At 50.1% G+C, this 18,699-nt stretch overlaps 1 protein-coding gene across 3 annotated transcripts in view; it reads right to left on the reverse strand.

Moving 5' to 3' along the window:
* Positions 1-5,204: 5,204 nt before the first annotated feature.
* Positions 5,205-18,699, reverse strand: part of RUVBL1 (RuvB like AAA ATPase 1) — a 38,578-nt gene continuing 25,083 nt past the window's right edge. For all 3 annotated transcript variants that reach the window (XM_087431640.1, XM_087431639.1, XM_004442441.3), the window contains 3 exons: positions 11,499-11,601; positions 6,661-6,752; positions 5,205-5,608 (listed from right to left, as the gene is read on the reverse strand). In XM_087431640.1, coding sequence (XP_087287766.1) covers positions 5,449-5,608; positions 6,661-6,752; positions 11,499-11,601 — 355 coding nt within the window. In that variant the 3' untranslated portion in view covers positions 5,205-5,448. The remainder of the gene's footprint in view (positions 5,609-6,660; positions 6,753-11,498; positions 11,602-18,699) is intronic.

Consider the following 18,699-nt stretch of genomic DNA (forward strand, 5'->3'; position numbering starts at 1 on the left):
TCCCGCCCCCTCCCATAGCACCCGGCTCACGGTTCCTTCCAGTCCGTTGTCGGTGGTTGGGTTGGCGGCTGTCTCCGAGGCTGACCCCTCCCTCTCTCCCGAGCCCCTCGTCGGTCCCAGGCGGCCTGGCTCTTTTCCGAGACGCCTAGGGGGCGGTCACCTCGGTGGGCGTTGTGGGCTTTGGCGCTGGCAGGCCAGGCTGGCTCTTCTCCGCAGGCACCTGGTGTGGCGTGAGCCGGGCCGCGTGGGCTGCGAGCTGAAGGCTGCGGGTGTCGCGCAGGGAGCGCGGCGATGTGTGCCCCTCCAGAGGGCCGAACCGGCGGGACACCACTTACGGGCCTTGCAGGCTGGGAGAGGAATTTGGGATATGTCCTCGTGTGCCATCGGAACCTATGAGAGGGTTTTGAGCAGGGGCCTGACTAGGTGAGATCTGGGCTTTCCCAATATGGCTGGGACAGTGGGAAGGGGGCCTGCGTGGTGGGGAGGTCACATTAGCTGTCCCCCCACTCCCGGCCCGCACTGTGTTATGTCAGCCTGAATCCCGCAGGCCTAGGTGTTACTGTGGCACGTGGACCCGAGCACACCTTGGTGACACCTCTGTGCACGCTGTACGTGTACATGCCCCAGCGGTCGAGCCTGTGTCCCACACACACGTGTCCTGGGTACCGCCAGCCCCTGTGCACACGTGCTGCGAGTCTGTGCCCCCGACCTGCACCCCGCCACCCCCTCGGTGTCCCCTGTGCCCCGCGCGTGGGTCCAGGGAGTGCGGTGTGCTGTGCGCCGGGACGCACCCCGCCATGCCCGCAGCAGGTGGTACGGTGGGCTTAAGGGTCCCCAGCCCGCACCTCCGCCGGCCAGCAGGCACCCCCCCAGTCCGACCCTGTAGCGTGCCTCCAGTTGCGGGGTCCGCGCCCGCGCCCCGCGCCCTCCCGGCGGCTGCCCGCGTCCCCATTAATCACGCGGCGCTGACTGCGCCGATCTGCGCGGGCGGCGTAACGGCGGTGACGGAGCGGGCAATCGGCGGGCGCCCATCGGCCCATCTTATCGCGCCGGCCCAGCCGCCGCCCGCCGCGCGCCGCCCATTGATCGCGCCGGGCCGGGGCCGGGGGTCAGCGCGGGCCGGGCCGGTCTGACAGCCGCATCCATCGCCGCCCGGACGCGCGCTGGTGGCGGCACGGGCGGCACGGCCCGGCCATTAATCACCGCGCCTGCCGCCGAGTGACGGAGAGGGGCGACAGGGCCAGGCGGGCCGACAGCCAGCCCCCGCGGCCGGCCCAGCCCTTTCCCACCACCGGCCCCGCTGCGCGGCGCACTCTGCGCCCTGAGCGGCCCAGTCTCCCTGCCCAGGCCTCCCCCTCGTCCCCGGGCCTGCTGTCCCCGGAATAAATGGGAGGGGTGGTGGTGAATGGATGGACGATGAGCAGGTGGACCACGGTGGACTCTGTCCTACCTCTCAGTGGGCCTGTTTCCCAGAGACCAAAAGGGAGGGCTGGCCTGGCCTGACAAATGTTACTGCTTGGCTGGGACAAAAGGGGCAGCCATTTCTCCCCTCTGACCGCTCCAGCCACGGCTAGGCCTCACAGGATAAGGGGCCCAGGGACCTAGTGAGGCCCAGCACAGCATTCTTGGGAGTTGTGGACACTGAGGAAAAAGCCCAGGCCTCTGCCTGTTCTCTCCTCTCTCCCCCAGAGCTTACGTGGCCCTGAGCCGGCGCTTATCCCTCTGGGACTAACACTGCAATGGTCAGCCCCAGGGTATCCCTAGGCCTTTCCAAGGCCATCTGGGATGGGGAGGGGTGGAGCCTAGCAGCTTCTGGCTCCTGTTGGAGACACTGTGACCTTCTCTTCTTCCAAGAGGGACAGGGATTGGGAACTCTTCACTGACTTTTAGTATCTTTAGTACCTGATGCAGCCACATGTCACCTCACCAAGTCAATGTGTCCGTCTATGGAATATGATTGCCCCCATCTTACAGATGAGGAAACCAAAGCTCAAGGACCAGGAGGGACTAGCTGCATCAGGACCAAGGGCCAAACACAATCAAAACCACATCCTGCCCAGCACCCTGCCAGGCCTGCAGCAGGTGACCCCAGAACCCCTTTGGCTCCTCTCTCCCACCTGTCACCTCTGCCCAGAACCCCTCCAGAGCAGGGACTGCTCAGGCTGGTACAGCTGCCCAGCCCAGGGCTGGCCGTGGGAGGGGCTGAGGAATGCTGGGTGACCAATGTCTGCTGCTTTCCTGCCAGAAGCCTGCTGGCCCTGGGGTCTGAGACATGGAGGCCAACAGGCAGTGCGACCTCCACCCTTGCACAGCTCCATTTTATTAGAAAAATGGTTGAGACAGGTTTGCTAACCAAGAAGTCACTTTCTGGTGTGACACCACCATCTGTTTAGCCCTAGGAAACAAAATATCCTACGAACCAATCTAGGAGGTGCAGTCTAAGAGGTGTGGCAGTGGAAGGCATTTGGGCTAGGAAAATGAAGGAAGGGACCAGGGCCAGGGACTCTGTCTTGCAAGAGCCCTTCTGGCTCTCACACGCATTTCCGGGGCCACCGGCCCAGGAACAGAGAGCTGCGCTTTACATGTCAACACCCTTTCTCCTCAGCCACCCGATCAGCTTGCTGGGAGGCACCCATGAGAGCCTGGGCCCTGAGCTTGGAATGTTAGCCACTTCCCATGACCAGCCCCCACCCTGCCTCACTTTAATATTACAACAATTTTTCATGCCGGAGCTGAAATAGTGCAACCGGAGCTGAAAGAGTGCAAAAAATGGGGCTGCTGTAATTGTTGTTAGATTGTGTGTCAGCCTGATAAGATGTAACAAATATTTTCCTCTCCTCCAGGGTCTGTTTCCCTCCTGGTAATGGATGGAGAAACTTCTCATAGTCGGCGAGGAATCAGTCGTAAAAACTTCGCCTGGAAGATTAATGTAATAATCACAGGACTGGCTGGAAAAAGTAGGAGGAAAATTAAAACAATCCAACCTTCCTACCCATCCAGAACCGTCTCCCTCACTTTGGAGCACAGACAAGCAAGGTGGGCCATCTGCTTGGGCACCACCAAGGCCAGGATACCTGAGGAGCAGGAACACAGGGCTGTGACACACTGGGAACGCTCTGGTCGTCAGAGCTCCCTGAGCAGCTGGGAAGAACTCTGTCCCAACCTGTGCTTGGGAGGCATGCCGGCACTGCTGCTTCTATCCTGCTCCTCAAACAGTGAAAGGTTTCAGGGCTGGAGGAAGAGGTCCAGCTGGGGCAGAGCCTGGTTCTTGTCCTCTGGGGTATGACCTTAGACAAGTCACCTTCCTCAAACCTGACCCTGCTTGCTTCACCTGCTTGGTACAGAGGTCAGATCTTCACGGCCCCTCGAACAACTCAGCACGCTGAGGAAGGTGGTGTAGCCGCAGGCGTTAGGAGCACAAACTCAAACCAGTCTGATTCGAAATCCTGGTTCCATCTCTTACTAGCTGGGCAAGTGACTTAACCTGTACCAATCTCATGGGGCTACTGGGAGAAGGTGGATGGAAATGTAAGGCATTAACACAGGCCCTAGGACACAGGAAGCTTTGCTAAATCTTAGGTATCACTTTTCCTTTTTTGGTAATGTGGTTTAAGCTGGGAGGCCAGAGACACAGGCACAACCTCAGGATGTGGGCAGCCAGGACAGGCCACAAGCGCTCAGCCATGACCTCAGGAAACGTCCCATCCCATCCACTGTGCCTGGTTTCCCTCTACCCCAACCCCCAGCCCCCAGGCTGGGAGCTCCTTCAGGGGCCAGGCCCATGGGAGAAGATCCATTCTGGCAGCAGGGACTAGCTGGGGCCTTCTCAGGACCAGAGCATGGCCTGAGGGCTCTCAGAGGGCTGGATGGACTCCCACAGCATTGTCTCAGCCCTCCTGCCCATAGTCTCCTGGACATGCTCAGAGGATTATCACCAATGGGAGAAAAGTTGTGCTTGCCCCCCAAGGACCTCATGGCTAACCTGGATTAAAGCAATGACTGGAACAAGATGACCATCCTGGTTAGTCCCCTCTCCTGCACATAATAACAGCACGGAGATCCTGCCTGTGAGGGCAGAGAACCCACAACAATGAGCCTGTACCGAGGCACTGCTTCTGTGGCTAAGCTCTGCCTCAGGCAGCACAGAGCTGGCAGATGAGGCCTGGGCCTGGCCGAGAGAATGTTGTGCCCATCCTACCAGGCAATACTGTTCCAGTGTGGTGCCTGTCAGATGCTGCCATTTCCCCTTCCTCTCAAGGGGCTGAAAGCCCAACTCCGTGGACTAATAAAGACACAGTGATGGGGACATGTCAAAGAGACACAGGAGCCAACTGAAAGAGCCTTCAATGCTCAAAGCTGGACCAATCTGAGCAACAAAATAAATAACCTCATACTAGATTATAACCCAAAGTATATAATCAATATCCATGAGTCCATACCAATATAAATGACTGAGTAAATAAGCAAATGGGGAGAAGAGACAATCTCCTGTGCAGAAGATCCCCAGATAACGCATGCAGATACTCAGCCCTCAGGGAGCTGGAGCACAACTCCCCACCCCTGAAGTGTGGGCTGTGCTCAGTGACTCCTTCCAAGGAGGACAGTGTGAAAAAGGGGGGAAAGAGTAACTTCACATGGAGAAGCCTGACAAACAACGCCCTCAGCCAGGGGACCAAGGCCAACTCCAAGAGTGACACGTCGTGGTGACAGCACGCACCCATGATATGGTGTAATGGGAATGGCACTTCACCTCTGTGGTCTTCCTCCCAATAACCCATAATCCCGGTGTAATCATCAGGAAAACATCAAACCAACCCCAGTGAGGGATATTCGACAGAATACCTGACCAGCACTCCTCAAACCTGTCCAAGTCATCAAAAACGAGGAAAGTCTAAGAAACTGTCATAGCCAAGAGGAACCTAAGGAGATATGAGGACTAAATGTAATGTGGTGTCCTGGATGGGATCTTGGGACAGAAAAAGGACATGAGGTAACTGAGGAAATGTGACTAAAGCATAATAACGCATCAATATCAGTTATTAAATGTGACAAATGTACCATACTATTCTAAGATGTTAACAAGAAGGGAAACTGGGTGTAAGGTATATGAGAACTCCCTGTACTATCTTCCTGATAATTCTGTAAATCTAGAACTCTTCTCAAATAGAAAGTTGACTTTAAAAAAATTAAGAGAGAGAAAGATGTCATCAAAATAACCTATAAGGATTTATTAGAAAACACACCAGATGATATAGGATTCTTTCAAAGCAACCACAGAAGAAGTTATGATAATTTAAGAAGAAACGCTTTCCACACTGAACTGACAATGCAGCTAACGCCATCCGAGTGGGGCAGAGTCTGAGGCCCAGGGGCAAGCCTCCTGCCCGGAGGCTGGACCCAGGGCCAGGCCTGCCCGGGAATCTTTTCTCGCAGAACACCCCGGCTGTCTCACTTCATATACTTATCCTGCTGGTCAGCCAGGATTTTGGCCGAGGACTTGGCATCGTAGAAGAGCTCACTGATCTCCTCGACGTGCTCCTTCTCGATGCCATCCTTCCCATTGATCTTAGCAAGCAAGTGGGCCGGGGTCAGCAGCTGCACCGAGTACCTAGAGTGGGCAGGGCAGGGCCAGGAGTGAAACAGGGCCCCCAGATGGGAGCCCCACTGACACCAGGGGCTGAGCCCAATGCTGGGCTTATGCTAGCTATGGCAGACACAGCAGACAAGGAGATCTGCAGTCATGACCCCGTCAGGGAGGAGCCAGAAGTCATCAACATGACATAAGTCCTTCCCCTCAAATCTTTGTCACAGTCTGAAAGTTTTCTGACAGGAGGTAACTCGAGTGCTACTTGAAAGCGCCTGCAAACTTAGACGTACACAGGGGCCAGGCAGGCAAGGCCGAGGTCCAGATCAGGACACTGAATGTGGCAGGGAAACGAACACACAGCCACCTAAAAGCACAGGCCCCCTCAAAGGCACAAAAATCCAGGAGTCACTAAAACCACCACTCCACTCAAACAAAACAGCTTGCAATTCTGCTTTAACCTTAGGAGCGAGGAACTGACTTAGAGGGAAATAGGGACGGGCTGAGAACTGAGAAGTCATGATTTCACAAGGAAGGAGCCAGGAAACTGACAACGGACATCCTCCACAGGCAACTGGCTTCAAGCTGCGAGTGAACAGTCAGGGGAGCAATCTATGTCTGTACTCCTACCCTCACCTTCGCCTGCACCCAACCTCCCAACCGACCACACACCTGGAGAACAGAGCCAGCAGAGGGGAGACAGCAAGGCAGGACCTGGCCAGTGAGCTCCCTGCCCCTGCCCCTGCCCCTGGTCTCTGATTCAGTCAAGGGGACTGGCCCAGGATCAGAGCAAGCTCTCCACCAGAGGGGAGCATCTGCTACAGGACAAGGAGATTTAACATCTTACTCTAGCTTTTTAAACACCATCATCTAGATATTCTGCACTCTAAATCGCAGCACCCTGGGACAAAACCATCACAGCAGTAAGAGCAGACGTGGTCCTGTGCCCTGTGAAGGGGGCCTGTCTTCACGTCCCAGAACGGACCCCAGCAAGGCCCTGCCGGCTGTGCTGGGAAGGCACCCGCAGTGTCTGGAGCAGCTCCAGGCAGACACGTGTCCAGGGCACACTGGCTCACCTCAGAGTGGTCTTGGTGCCGATCTCCCCCAGGTGGTTCAGCGCCTCCTCGCTGATGTTGATTCCCTCTGTCTGGGCTCGGATTTTAATGATCTGTTAGAGGAGAAAAACATGATCAACAGTGACCAACATCAAGTGCCCACCTACAAAATAAAGTGCTTTAAAAACAATCTTGTTCAGGGTTTCTCGTCCCGCATCGTAAGAACAGAAGAGGCCCGGGATGGCGGGCAGAGTGCCGACTGCTGCCTCGTGCTCATCTCCGGGGGCTCCAGCCACACCTATTCTATGGAAATGGCTTTACAGCCAGGCTATTGTGTTCATACTGACCAGAAGGTGACCCTCGCTCCTGAAGTGTGCGCCAGAGTGGCTCAGCCCCTGCCTCCGGTCCCTTCCCTCTGCAATCCCCAGCCCCCAAGAACTGCAGCCTCTCCACAACCTGCCCAGGCTCCCTCAACGGCTCTGACCTCCTCTCCAGCGTGGGCACCACCACTTACAAGCAAGGCAAGAAGAGACATTCTTTATTTGCTTGATAAATACGATGGCTAAATACATCAAAAAGTTACTTTTCAAGATTGACCAGCCCTCATAACATCACTGGGAGATATCTAACCTATCAAGAGGAGGCTGACACTTGTCCCGGTGTGAAGATCCCAGTCAAGCTGGAGGGCGGGCAGGCAGGCTGGCGGCGGGGCACTGTAACACAGTGGCATCAGGGTCCTGCAGGCGCAGCAGCGCTGAGTGATAAGGCGCAGCTGGGATAATGATGTTGTGTGTTGTGGAGCTGAGATAACTCGAGGACTTCGAGCCTCATATAATACAGGAATTTTTCACTTTGGCAGCTTCGTAAACAAGATATCCAGAAGCTCTTGTTTAAATTAAAGCTATAAAAACACACCCAGGGTAGAGGCACAGGAAGTGGGAAAGACTGAGCCCCCAGGGCCGGCCCTGTGGCTTAGTGGTTAAGTGCGCGCACTCCGCTGCTGGCGGCCCGGGTTCGGATCCCGGGCGCGCACCGACGCACCGTTTCTCCGGTCATGCTGAGGCCGCGTCCCACATACAGCAACTAGAAGGATGTGCAACTATGGCATACACCTATCTACTGGGGCTTTGGGGAAAAAAAGGAGGAGGATTGGCAGTGGATGTTAGCTCAGAGCCGGTCTTCCTCAGCAAAAAGAGGATTAGCATGGATGTTACCTCAGGGCTGACCTTCCTCACATACATACATACATACATACATACATACATAAATAAATAAATAGACTGAGCCCCCAGCTAAAGCCTTACAAAGGGAAGAGGGGGACCTGAGGTTTAGGAGACGGACACTTCAAACCCTGAGGGCTGGAGCTGCAGGGGTGGAGAGTTTAGCGTCTAATGACTCCGCTCAGGGGCCCAGCACGTCACTGCTGCAAGGGGGAAATGTCCCATTCGACAGGAGAGCCAGGTCTCTCTGTAGAAGAGGTGGGTGGGGCCGCAGTGGACAGGCCAGTACATCCCCAGGAAGGCAGCCCCTCCACTGCAGGCAACCAGTGCCACCAGGGCTGAAGGCCAGGTGATGGCAAAAAGTCTTCCATTTTGTCGAGAGCCTCAGAACTCAAGATTCTTGTAGGAAATGTCCTCATTTCTAATGTTGGCAACTTGGTCAAATATTTCACAAACACTGCATTGGCCACATAAAACTTATCTGTTCAGCCAGTGCGGCCAGGGTGTGTGTGACCTCTGTCAAAAGAATCTGAGCTTGTGCAGGAGAGGTTCCACTGACCGGGCGCCAAGGCTACATGCAGCTGAGCAGAGAGAAGTTACTAGATGGGCACAAGAATGGCGGGAAAAGGAGGGGGGAGCAGGACCCCTGCTCCCAGCTCCATCCACAGTGCTCCCCTCTGATCATAAGAGTCAGAGCTGGACAGGTTTGTGCTCCAATATACAAAGGGCTTCTCTCACTGCCAGCTGGAGACTGAGGAAACTTCCAGGTCCTGCCAAGAACAATGTCCCCCGGAGGCCTTCTGAAACTCCAAGGAAATGCAAATATTTAATCCTGGAGCCTGGTCAAGGGGAGAGCCTCAGCCCTGAGCATCTGGCCTTCAGCAAGCTGTGCTGAATTGGAAGTTCAGTTTCAGGAATGTCAGGGACAGTCGGCTCTCATTCTCTCTAGAGGAGGTCAGAGCAATCCCAAGAGCTCCTGTTTCAGACTGCTCAGAAATGGACAGTTCATAAATTAGATCTTTAATCATTTAATAACCTGCAGGGATAGTTTATGAGGGTGTCGGCACTGATGGCCGAGTACACAAGTTACATTTACTTTGTTTTTTTAAAAACATGCCCCAGGCTCCAGTAGAAATGCTAAGGTTATCCTTCAAAACCACAACAGCAAAGCAATGCCCCTCCTGGCAGTTAGTCTGTCCTCTGCTAACCTGAGAAGAGGCCTTCCTGCTGGCCTACAGTCACTGCGCTTGAGGCACAGTGCAGAACATTCCCAGGGAGCTCGGACCCCATGCTCCGGGGTTGAATGGAGGCAGCAAAGGTAAACTGGCTCTGAGTGGAGTCCCAGCTCTCCAGCTTATTCTCCGTCACCACAAGATCCGTGCTCTTGCTGAGCCTCAAACTCTGGTTATCAAACGCTATTGTAAGGACCCCAGCGAGTGTCTGTGAAGCACCTGCAAGCTGTTCATAACAGTAATAATAACTGCAGTGGGAAAGGATGGCCGGCCCTAAGTTACTGTCACTATCTCACTTAGTCCTCACGACAACCTTGAAAGGAGGGCGCAGATCTTCCAGTGAGCAGGAAAGGCCGAGGCTCACAGAGGTGTGCCAAATTGCTCAAGTCACTCAGCCACAAAATATTCCAGGGTGGGGGCTGCCTCTCCCAGCAGGTCAGATGGGGCTCCAGTCCCAAGGGTGAGGATGGGGAAGGGACCAATTACTCCTTTGCTTTTGCTTCTGCTTCTAGTCAATGAATGCCTTGGCTTCAACCCAGCATCCATCCAAGAGCAAGAGACCCTTATCTGGTGACAAGGCCCCTAGCCATTGACACTATCTCCTAAATCATGCACACAGTTGCTGTTATGAACTGCCACTGTTTCGGTATCCTGTCAATGCTGGTTATGAGGGGAGAGCTCTGGCTCCGTGCATCACCAGGGCACTCCCGGGTGCTGGTCAACAAGAAATGCTGGCAAGGCCAGGCTGGATGGGCCACAGGCAAGCAGGGGGGCTGCCAGGCAATGCCCAGGAGACTCTCAGAACTCCAAAAAGAAAGGCCCTGCTGACAAACTGCCACAGGGAATCCACCCCCAATGAGATATTTCTAGCAGGTGGGAGGCTGGTGGCACAGCAATTAAGAACATGTGCTTCAGGATCAGACAGCCTGGATTCCAGTTAGTCCTGTCACCTACCCACTGACTGGCCTTATGAACTCGGGCACATTAGTTAGTCTGAGTCTTGGTTTCTTCATCTTTAAGAATGACTATGATAATAGTTCTCCCCACCTCACAGTTACAGAGGATCAAATGGAATCATGCTGGCTAAGCATGTCCATGGGCTTACCACAATGTCCAACAAAGAGTACCTGTGGTCTGGTGAGAGGAGAGGGTCCAGGCAGAGGCCATTAAGGCATCAGTGCAGCCCTGGTCCGCCCCACATCCCCAGCCTTGCTTGCATGCAGACCCCACAGTAAGAGACCTACGCCAGCAGCAAGACCATCTGGGGCAAGGGTGGGCAGAGCAGGGGAAAGAGCACAGCCCATGCTGTCCCAGTGGGACACCAACCTAAGGCTCTATCCACCACTGAGCAGATGGCCTGGGCTCTGCAAAGCATAGCCTGGCTTTGCATCCTGGACTCGCCGCTCAGTGACTCAGCCATCAAAAGGAAAAAAGACGATGATCATAATGATACCTGGAAGTACCAGTAAAGGGACTAGAAATTCTAAGTGTAAAATGCCTAGGCACTGCTTGGCACACAGTTGATGCTCCAGCTCCAGATCAAGCAAGAGCCAATTCCTGCAGGGAGAACTGGAACTGCACCCCTTGGGCTAAGGCCCAATCTCATACATCCCTGTCATCCCCACCCCCAAGCCTAAGCCAAATTCAGCTCACGCAGAATTTCGAGCATGCACTCTATGTCCAACATTGAGCTAGATGCTTCCATGTTCACCTCCTTCAAGCCTCTTATTATAAGGTTAGTTTATGACCTCCCTTCCCAGGTGCCCCTCTAAGCTATGTGACCCTGCTTCACCATCATCTCTACAGCCTGGGCAGTAGCCCCAGGCACAGCCTCTAAACCCCCCGAGAAACCCACCACTAGTCACACTGTTTACAACACTTAGGCTCTGCTAGGACTTGGGCACTTGCCCGCTCCAAGATGCGCCCTGCTGGAGCCGGGCTGCTGTGGAGTCTGGTGGAACAGAGCTCCTGGCTTCATCCGCTGAGCAGAAGAGGCCTTGGACAGGGTCTGGCCTGGGCACCAAGAGGCTATCACTAAATCATACTTTATTGCCTCTTTCCAAGAGCTAATGGCCTCCCGGATGGCTGTCATCTAGTCAATTTTTTCACGATCCCTTTCCTAAAGTTTATCAGAAGCAATATAGTAGAAGAGAGAACAGCCAAGACCCACAGGCTGCTGAGGTTTTGTGACCCTTCAGGCAATGTCTAGCTGGCCCATCCATCTTTCAGAGGGTGGGACTGAGGATCTGGAATATTGTGACTTGCCCAAGGCCAGCAGCTAAGTGATGGGATGGTGGTGGGAGCCAGGTCCACTCCATGGATACCTTTCTGTATGGCATCAGGGAATACTGGGAGCAAAAGAGGGGAGAAGAGACAGAAGTGGGGTTGGGGAGGGGGTGAGGCTCACCTGTTTCATTTCCTGCGGAGTATACAGCATGGTTCGGATGATCATCACTCGGTCCAGAAGGTCGAGAGGGATGCCATGAGGAGAGGTGATGTCCTCAGTGCCCCTGCAAGGGCCAGAATTATTACATCAACCAGGCCTCTCTGAGACGAGACACTGGACATTGGAAACATGGCTGAGGCACTCACAATGACAAAGCAGCTAGTTCACGTCCTGAGAGTCAGAACCAGGACCACACAGTAAATAGACTAACATTCAGGTGACATCAAAAACTTTAGGGGGCCAGCCCTCGGGCATAGTGGTTAAGTTTGGCACGCTCTACTTCGGCAGCCCAGGTTTGCAGGTTCGGATCTCAGATGTGAACCTACACCACTCGTCAGCCATGCTGTGGCAGTGAGCCACATACGAAATAGAGGAAGATTAGAACAGATGTTAGCTCAGGGCGAATCTTCCTCAGCAAAAAAAAAAAAAAAAAAAAATTACACGTTTTTGCCAAATTTTCACATACACATTTTTATAAATTACACGAAGAATGCAGATATTTTTTTGATTTGTCCACGTTGCTTAAGTCTTAACAATCCATCAAGTATTTTACTTAACCCAAACTGTTGGGCATTTAGGTAGTTTCCAATTGTTGCTATTATTATTAATGATGTTTTGATAAACAATTTTATGCATATGGGCAGGAACATTTCCTCAGCAACTCTCACAGTGCCTGACACAACCCTGAATATCTATTTGAATGAATGTACTAATTTACACAGCTACACAAGTTATCTGATCTGTAGCCCGCACTAGGTATCTAATTCTTACATATTTTGCTGCTTTAATGGTTAGAAAAAGGAAGAGTAACACCTTGTTTGAATTTGCATTTCCTTGATTACTAATGAAGCATTTGAATGCTTTCCCTTATATTCATTAGTTATTTTATTTTGGGGGGGAACTGCCAATCATGTTCTTTGCCTATTTTTCTCTTGAATTCTTAGCCAAGCCACAGGAAGGACAACCCTGGAGAGGAGCCTGCCAACCCACTGGGCCACAAGGCACCAGCCGCCTGACAGGATGCATGCTGGGCCAGCCTGCGGCACGTGGGCCAGCCTGCGGCCCCAGGGTCTGGAAGCCCAGCGTGCCGTGGGGTTTTGCCTCAGCCTTTGGGAGTCGCAGCAGCAGCAGGTCAACATGAGCCCCATTTCCGGTGTTCCTAAACCTGTGCCGGGCTGCAGAGTCCATGGTCACAACTATCCATACAACAAAGGACAAGGACAGGCCATTTGATTTAATTGTTAATATCAGAATATTTGGTTTCAAATATAAGTAAACATTCTAGAAATGCAACCTCAGTAAAAAAATCTAACTTGAAATTCTATCCAGTCAGTTGAAGTATAAATGCATATTTATTATTGAAAGAATAAAACATTGTTCTGTTGCATGCTACAACAGGATGAACCTTGAAAACATACTAAGTGAAAGAAACAAGTTACAAGAGGGCAGATACTGTATGACTCCACTTATAGGAAACGTCTAGAAAAGGCAAATTCATAGAGACAGAGTAGTTTAGAGGTTACCAGGGGTTGGGGTAAAGGGAAAATGGGACTTATAACTGAATGGATACAAAGTTTCTATTTGGGTGATGGAAAAGTTTTGGAGATGGATGGAGGTGATGGTTGTACAATATTGTGAATGTAATTAATGCCACTGAATTGTATACTTAAAAATAATTAAAATGGCAAATTCTATGTTATATACATTTTACCATAATAAAAACAATTCAAAAGAAGAATAAAATGCTACACTAATGAACTGTTAAATCTAATATAAAAAAATAATTAAGACCTTTCAAAATAAATAGGGAAATGGACTAATACAAATATTAAGATAACTTTAGAGAAAACAAATCTTTTCCACCAACAAATATTTTTTAAAATAATAACAAGGAAGAATCATAAAGATCAAATTCTATCGTGATTCAAATCTCGGTATTTGGTATGCCTGCAATCTTTACATTAAACAGAACCTTTAAAAACTACATTTAATTTTTAGTTATTTAATTCTAGTTAGGCCATAAGTTTGGTTTTTTTAAATTCCTATATGGGAATTCCCTTGGGAATTCTTGGGAACTCTTTAAAAGATCTTGACTTTGCCACATTAAAATATCCCAAATTCTAAACACTCATGATAAATCATCTTCGATTCAGACACAATAACGAATATAAAAAGCCTAAAGAAGAAAAGGTTAGAGAAAAATGAAGTACTCCCTAACCAAACTTCAAAAGAACAGAATTTATAAGAATGCATTAAGAAAATTTCTTATAGCTGTGAGTCCATTAAAACTAAAAATCTAAACAAAAAAGTCTACTTAAAGACTACTAAACATTTTTCAGGAATTAAAGACAAAACATTTTTGAAATTGTCCAAGCTATGAATCTTACGTACAAAGTTTCTTTTAGAAAACATCTTATTGAAAAACGGTTTCTGGAATTCTATTCTGCTAGGCACAAAAGGGTTCCAGTACATTGCTAAATGGGCCAGGGAATGGGAGCTCCTATTTACTAGTGCTCCTGTGCAGGGTGGTAACCAGGAGGAGCTCTCATCCTGAGCAATCACTGTTTGACAAGGTGGCCATAACAGCCATATTAGATTATAAAACTGCTAACAATAAACTATAATAATAATTACAATTGGCTAAAATTGCAGATTTATTCTTGCACTCAGAAGTTCACTTCTGGCTTTGGCCTCAGCCTAATATTGATTTCACCATTATGCCATGCGACAATTGTTCAAACTGTGTTAATGGTGAGCCTCTTCCAGACGTTTTGGGTTGTGAGGCCACAGGCCCAATTCTCCTTGGAATCCAATATGGCATATCTGTAGGAAGAAAGTAATTGTGCTTCTAGAAATTTATCCTATAGATATACCTACACATGTGCAAAATGGTTGACTCATTTGTGAATACTTTCCTCTTACTATAACTCAGGGTTCCTCCACTATGACATTTTGACATTTTAGACCAAATAATTTTTTTGTAGGGGATTGTCCTGTGCATTATAGGATGTTCAGTAGCATCCTTGGCCTCCACCCACTAGATGCCAGAAGCACCCCCAAGTCGAGACAAGTAAAAATGGCCCCGGCTGAGAATCACTGCCTAAGTGCTTCTTTACGTAACCCTACAACTGCAGGGCCGTGGCTACCACACAGCTTTTCTGATGTCAGGAAGAGCAGTCAAAGCACCTCTCTGGGTGATGTGAAAGGCAACTCTCTGAACCTTGGCTCAGTGGACACAGGAAGAGCGCTAAGAAGAAAGCCATTTGATTCTTTGATGAGGCTGCCAAGATAATTCAATGAAGAAAGAACAGTCTTTTCAACAAATGGTCCTGGAACAATTGGATATCCACATGCAAAAAAATGAAGTTGGACAGACCTCTTCCTAATATCATACACAAAAATTAACTCCAAATGATCATAAACCTAAATCTAAGAGCTAAAACTATAAAATTCTTAGAAATCAAAGGTGTAAATCTTTGTGACCTTAGATTAGGCAATGGTTTCTTAGATATGAGACCAAAAACACACGTAACAAAAGAAAAAAACAGATAAATTGGACTTCATCAAAATTTAAAACTGGTGTGTCAAAAGACACTATCAAGAAACTGTAGAAGACAACCAACCCCCAGAATGGGAGAAAATATTTGCAAATCATTTATCTGGGAAGGGTCCAATATTCAGAATACATAAAAAACTCTTACAATTCAACAATGAAAAGACAACCCAAATAAAAAATGGACAAAGGATCATTAACAGACATTTCTGCCAAGATACACAAATGGCCAATAAGCACACGAAAAGATGCTCAATATCACTAGCCATCAGGGGAATGCAAATCGAAACCACAATGAGATACAACTTCACACCCACTACAATGGCTATAATAAAAAAGACAGACAACAAGTGTTGTCCAGGATATGGAGAAACTGGAACCTCGTATTGCTGGTGAGAATGGTGCAGCCACTGTAGAAAACAGTCTGGCAGTTCCTTGAAAGGTTAAACAGTTACCATTTGACCCAGCAATTTCACTCCTAGGTATATAACCAAGAGAAATAAAACTATGTCTACATAAAAAGTTGTACACAAATGTTCATAGCAGCATTATTCATAATAGCCAAAAAGTAAAAACAACCCAACAACCCAATGTCCATCAACTGACGAATAGATAAATAAATTTGTGCTATTAAATATTCCATACTTTGGAATACTATTCAGCCTTAAAAACAAATAAGTACTGATGCAATCTACAACATGGATGAACCTTGAAAACATTATGCTAAGTGAAAAAAGCCAGACACAAAAGACCACAGACTGTATGGTGCCATTTATACAAAATATCCAGAAAAGGTAAATGCATGGAGACAGAAAGTAGATAAATGGTTGCCAGGGGCTATGGAGAGAGGTGCTGGGGGGAAACTAGGTGTTGAGGGGGTGGTCAGGTAACTGTTGATAGGTATAGGATTTCTTTCGGGGTGATGAAAATGTTCTAAAATAGTGATGATGATTGTACAACTTTGTGAATATAGTAAAAACCACTGAATTTTACATTTTAGATGGGTGAATTGGATTTGTGTGAATTTTATCTCCACAAAGCTGTTTTTTTTTCAAAGCGCCACTTGGGATGTCTTCTGCCACAGGGTTATACTGAACTGAGACCACACTGTTTGTTAAGTTTTGACGCTTTGGTGCAATAAAGAGACTTGTGGAGAAAAACTCCTGCAAAGACTCCTTAATCCTGAGGGGTTATTCTCCACAGGAAAAGAAGACCTCCCAGTTTTTAGAGCTGGGATCAGGGCCAAGCTCTCCTTTAACAGCTGAGGATCCTGCTGCCTGAATGGGAAACGACTCCTTAAGGGGGCAAGCAAGGGTGGAGCCAAGGCGAGAGCCAGTGAGCTTCACCAACTCTTGCACCCATGGATGTATCTCTTTCCAGGAGGAACCCGAGGCATCAAGGAAGAAGCCTAGGGCCAGGTACTCCTCTGGGAATGGCTCCTGCAACCCCTGTGCACAAGGAGAGGTGATCCAGACGTCTGGGGGCTGTTTGCACTTTAATAGCCACGCATGTCATCCACGCTCAACATTCCCTTCCCACCACCACCAAAGCTCGACCCCCACTCACTGACCGAGGCCACTCTGGGAAGCAGTGTAGGAGAGCAGGGATGGCACGGGAAGGCAGCCCTCAGGCTTGCGGCCCACAGAGGTCACCTCCTATGTGAGTCTGAAGATAATGTCACCTGCCCAGAGGGTCACAGGGTGCCCTGAGATTACCTGAGATGACCCATGTAGAATAGTTTGGACAGTTTCTGGCACAGGGGAAGCCCTCAACTCCTGTGAGTTCCTTCCCTCTTCCCTTTCCTTTTGAGCTCTGGAGGTCAGATAGGAATCTGAGGAGCAAGGAAGCTCAACAGCTCCCCTACTCTATAGGGGTAGAGTCTGATGGGCAGCAAGTCAGATGTTGCCAAAACGGTGCAAACGTTCCAGAAATTTCATCGTTTCACATCTAAATCAAGTCTTGTTGAGAGCATGGGGTCTGAATTAAAATCTCAGCCTCGCTTCTGAGCTGTGTGACCTTGGTCAAGTTCCCCATCCCGGGGGAGCCTTGCTGTTCTCGTCTGAACAATGAGAACACCACTAAGTGTTCCTTCCCGGCTAAGCTGAGGTGAGAGCAGCAGAGTGCCTGGTACACAGAAAGAGCTCCTCAATATACGTTGGCTATTATTTTTATCATTGCTATTTTGACGTTATTATTATCACTACCACAATGAATTTCCCACTAGGGCTTGGCACCAAAATCCTCTTCTAGAGCATACACTCCAATTTTGGTTACCTCAGCAGACCTGCGTTACGATCCACACTCTGAGCATCTTCCCTCCACTTAGGTAACTGCAGTCTGGTGGCAGCAAGCAGCCACAACCTCAAGCGGCCCTTGATCAAATCAGTCTGGACAGGGCTGGGGCCAAGTCTCCCAGGTTTCAAGCTGACCAGAGCTCTGTCCAGTGGGCAGATTCTGAGATCTAAGCCACCTTCCTATGCACCTTTTTCCTAGTTGGGACAGGACTCAGAGAACGTACTCTGAGTCCTAAGCGATCTTGCTCCTGCCAGAAGCTGCCAGGCTCTACTGGCATCTGCTGGGCTGAGTTCTCTACTGTCAGGGAGGGAAGCCTGTTAGCAGAGCACTCCAGCAGGGGGCGCAATCTGTCCAGGCTGAGCCCTTTCACCAACTATCAGACTGAAACCAGGCCTGACCAAAGCAAGGCAAGTCCAGCAAACCTACAGGGTCTGTACGGCAGGGACGCCAGGCTCACCAGGCACCAGGCCACATATCAAGTAGCCAGGCTTTTCTCACCAACAGCTGGCCTGGACCTGGTACAAGGTGCCTCCTCTCCAAAATTGCAGAAAACACCTGTGACAATGATCTTGTCAAGACAGCATTACAGGATTCAAAGAGCAACTACAAGATGCTGCCACATGAACTTGAATTATGCATGCAAATCTTAATTCTAAGCAAGAGCAACCACCTGAAAGGGGAACTGAGGGGAGGCCTGCCCCAGAGCCAGCAGCATGGCTTCTGGACAACCTCAATGGAGATAAAGCTTTTCCATCAAGAGCCAGCTCAACTCCTAGAGATATGACCCACATCGTTCAGAGGCAAGGCTAGGTGAATCAGCAATTCGGGTTCCTAACTCAGTTTGGCTCCAGCTCTATGCTCAGATACTCACAGGCCTTAGGGTCTCTCTCTGGATTCCTATCACCCCTGCTGTCAGGAGCACAGAGGCTCCGGGGCTCTGTTTCCCCTCACTACTCTGCTGCAGGCTTGAAAAGGGGCTCCCTACCACCCCACTTCATGCCCCAAGCACTGCTGCGACCAGGCCCTGATATTCCAATAGGAGCAAAAGTGCAGAAAAACCACCAAGCATGGGGATGCTAACGCTTAGGCTTGAGAGCTGGAAAGATGGTGTGTTCTCTGGGGCTCACAGGCCTACAGAAGACTCAGGAGAAAAAAGAACCTCAACGAAGTCCCCCGACTCAGCCCTGGGCCCATCTTGGCAGGGTGAGCATCATATGAGCATTCACCTTCCAGGAGTCAACATCTACCTTCTCAAAGGCAGACCTAAGGGAGTAGGGGTAGACGCAGGTGCCAGTGTGCTCCAAGAAGGTCTAG

This window comes from Ceratotherium simum, chromosome 5 (assembly GCF_057802395.1).
Source record: "Ceratotherium simum simum isolate JZ-2026a chromosome 5, ASM5780239v1, whole genome shotgun sequence".
Taxonomy (NCBI): domain Eukaryota; kingdom Metazoa; phylum Chordata; class Mammalia; order Perissodactyla; family Rhinocerotidae; genus Ceratotherium; species Ceratotherium simum.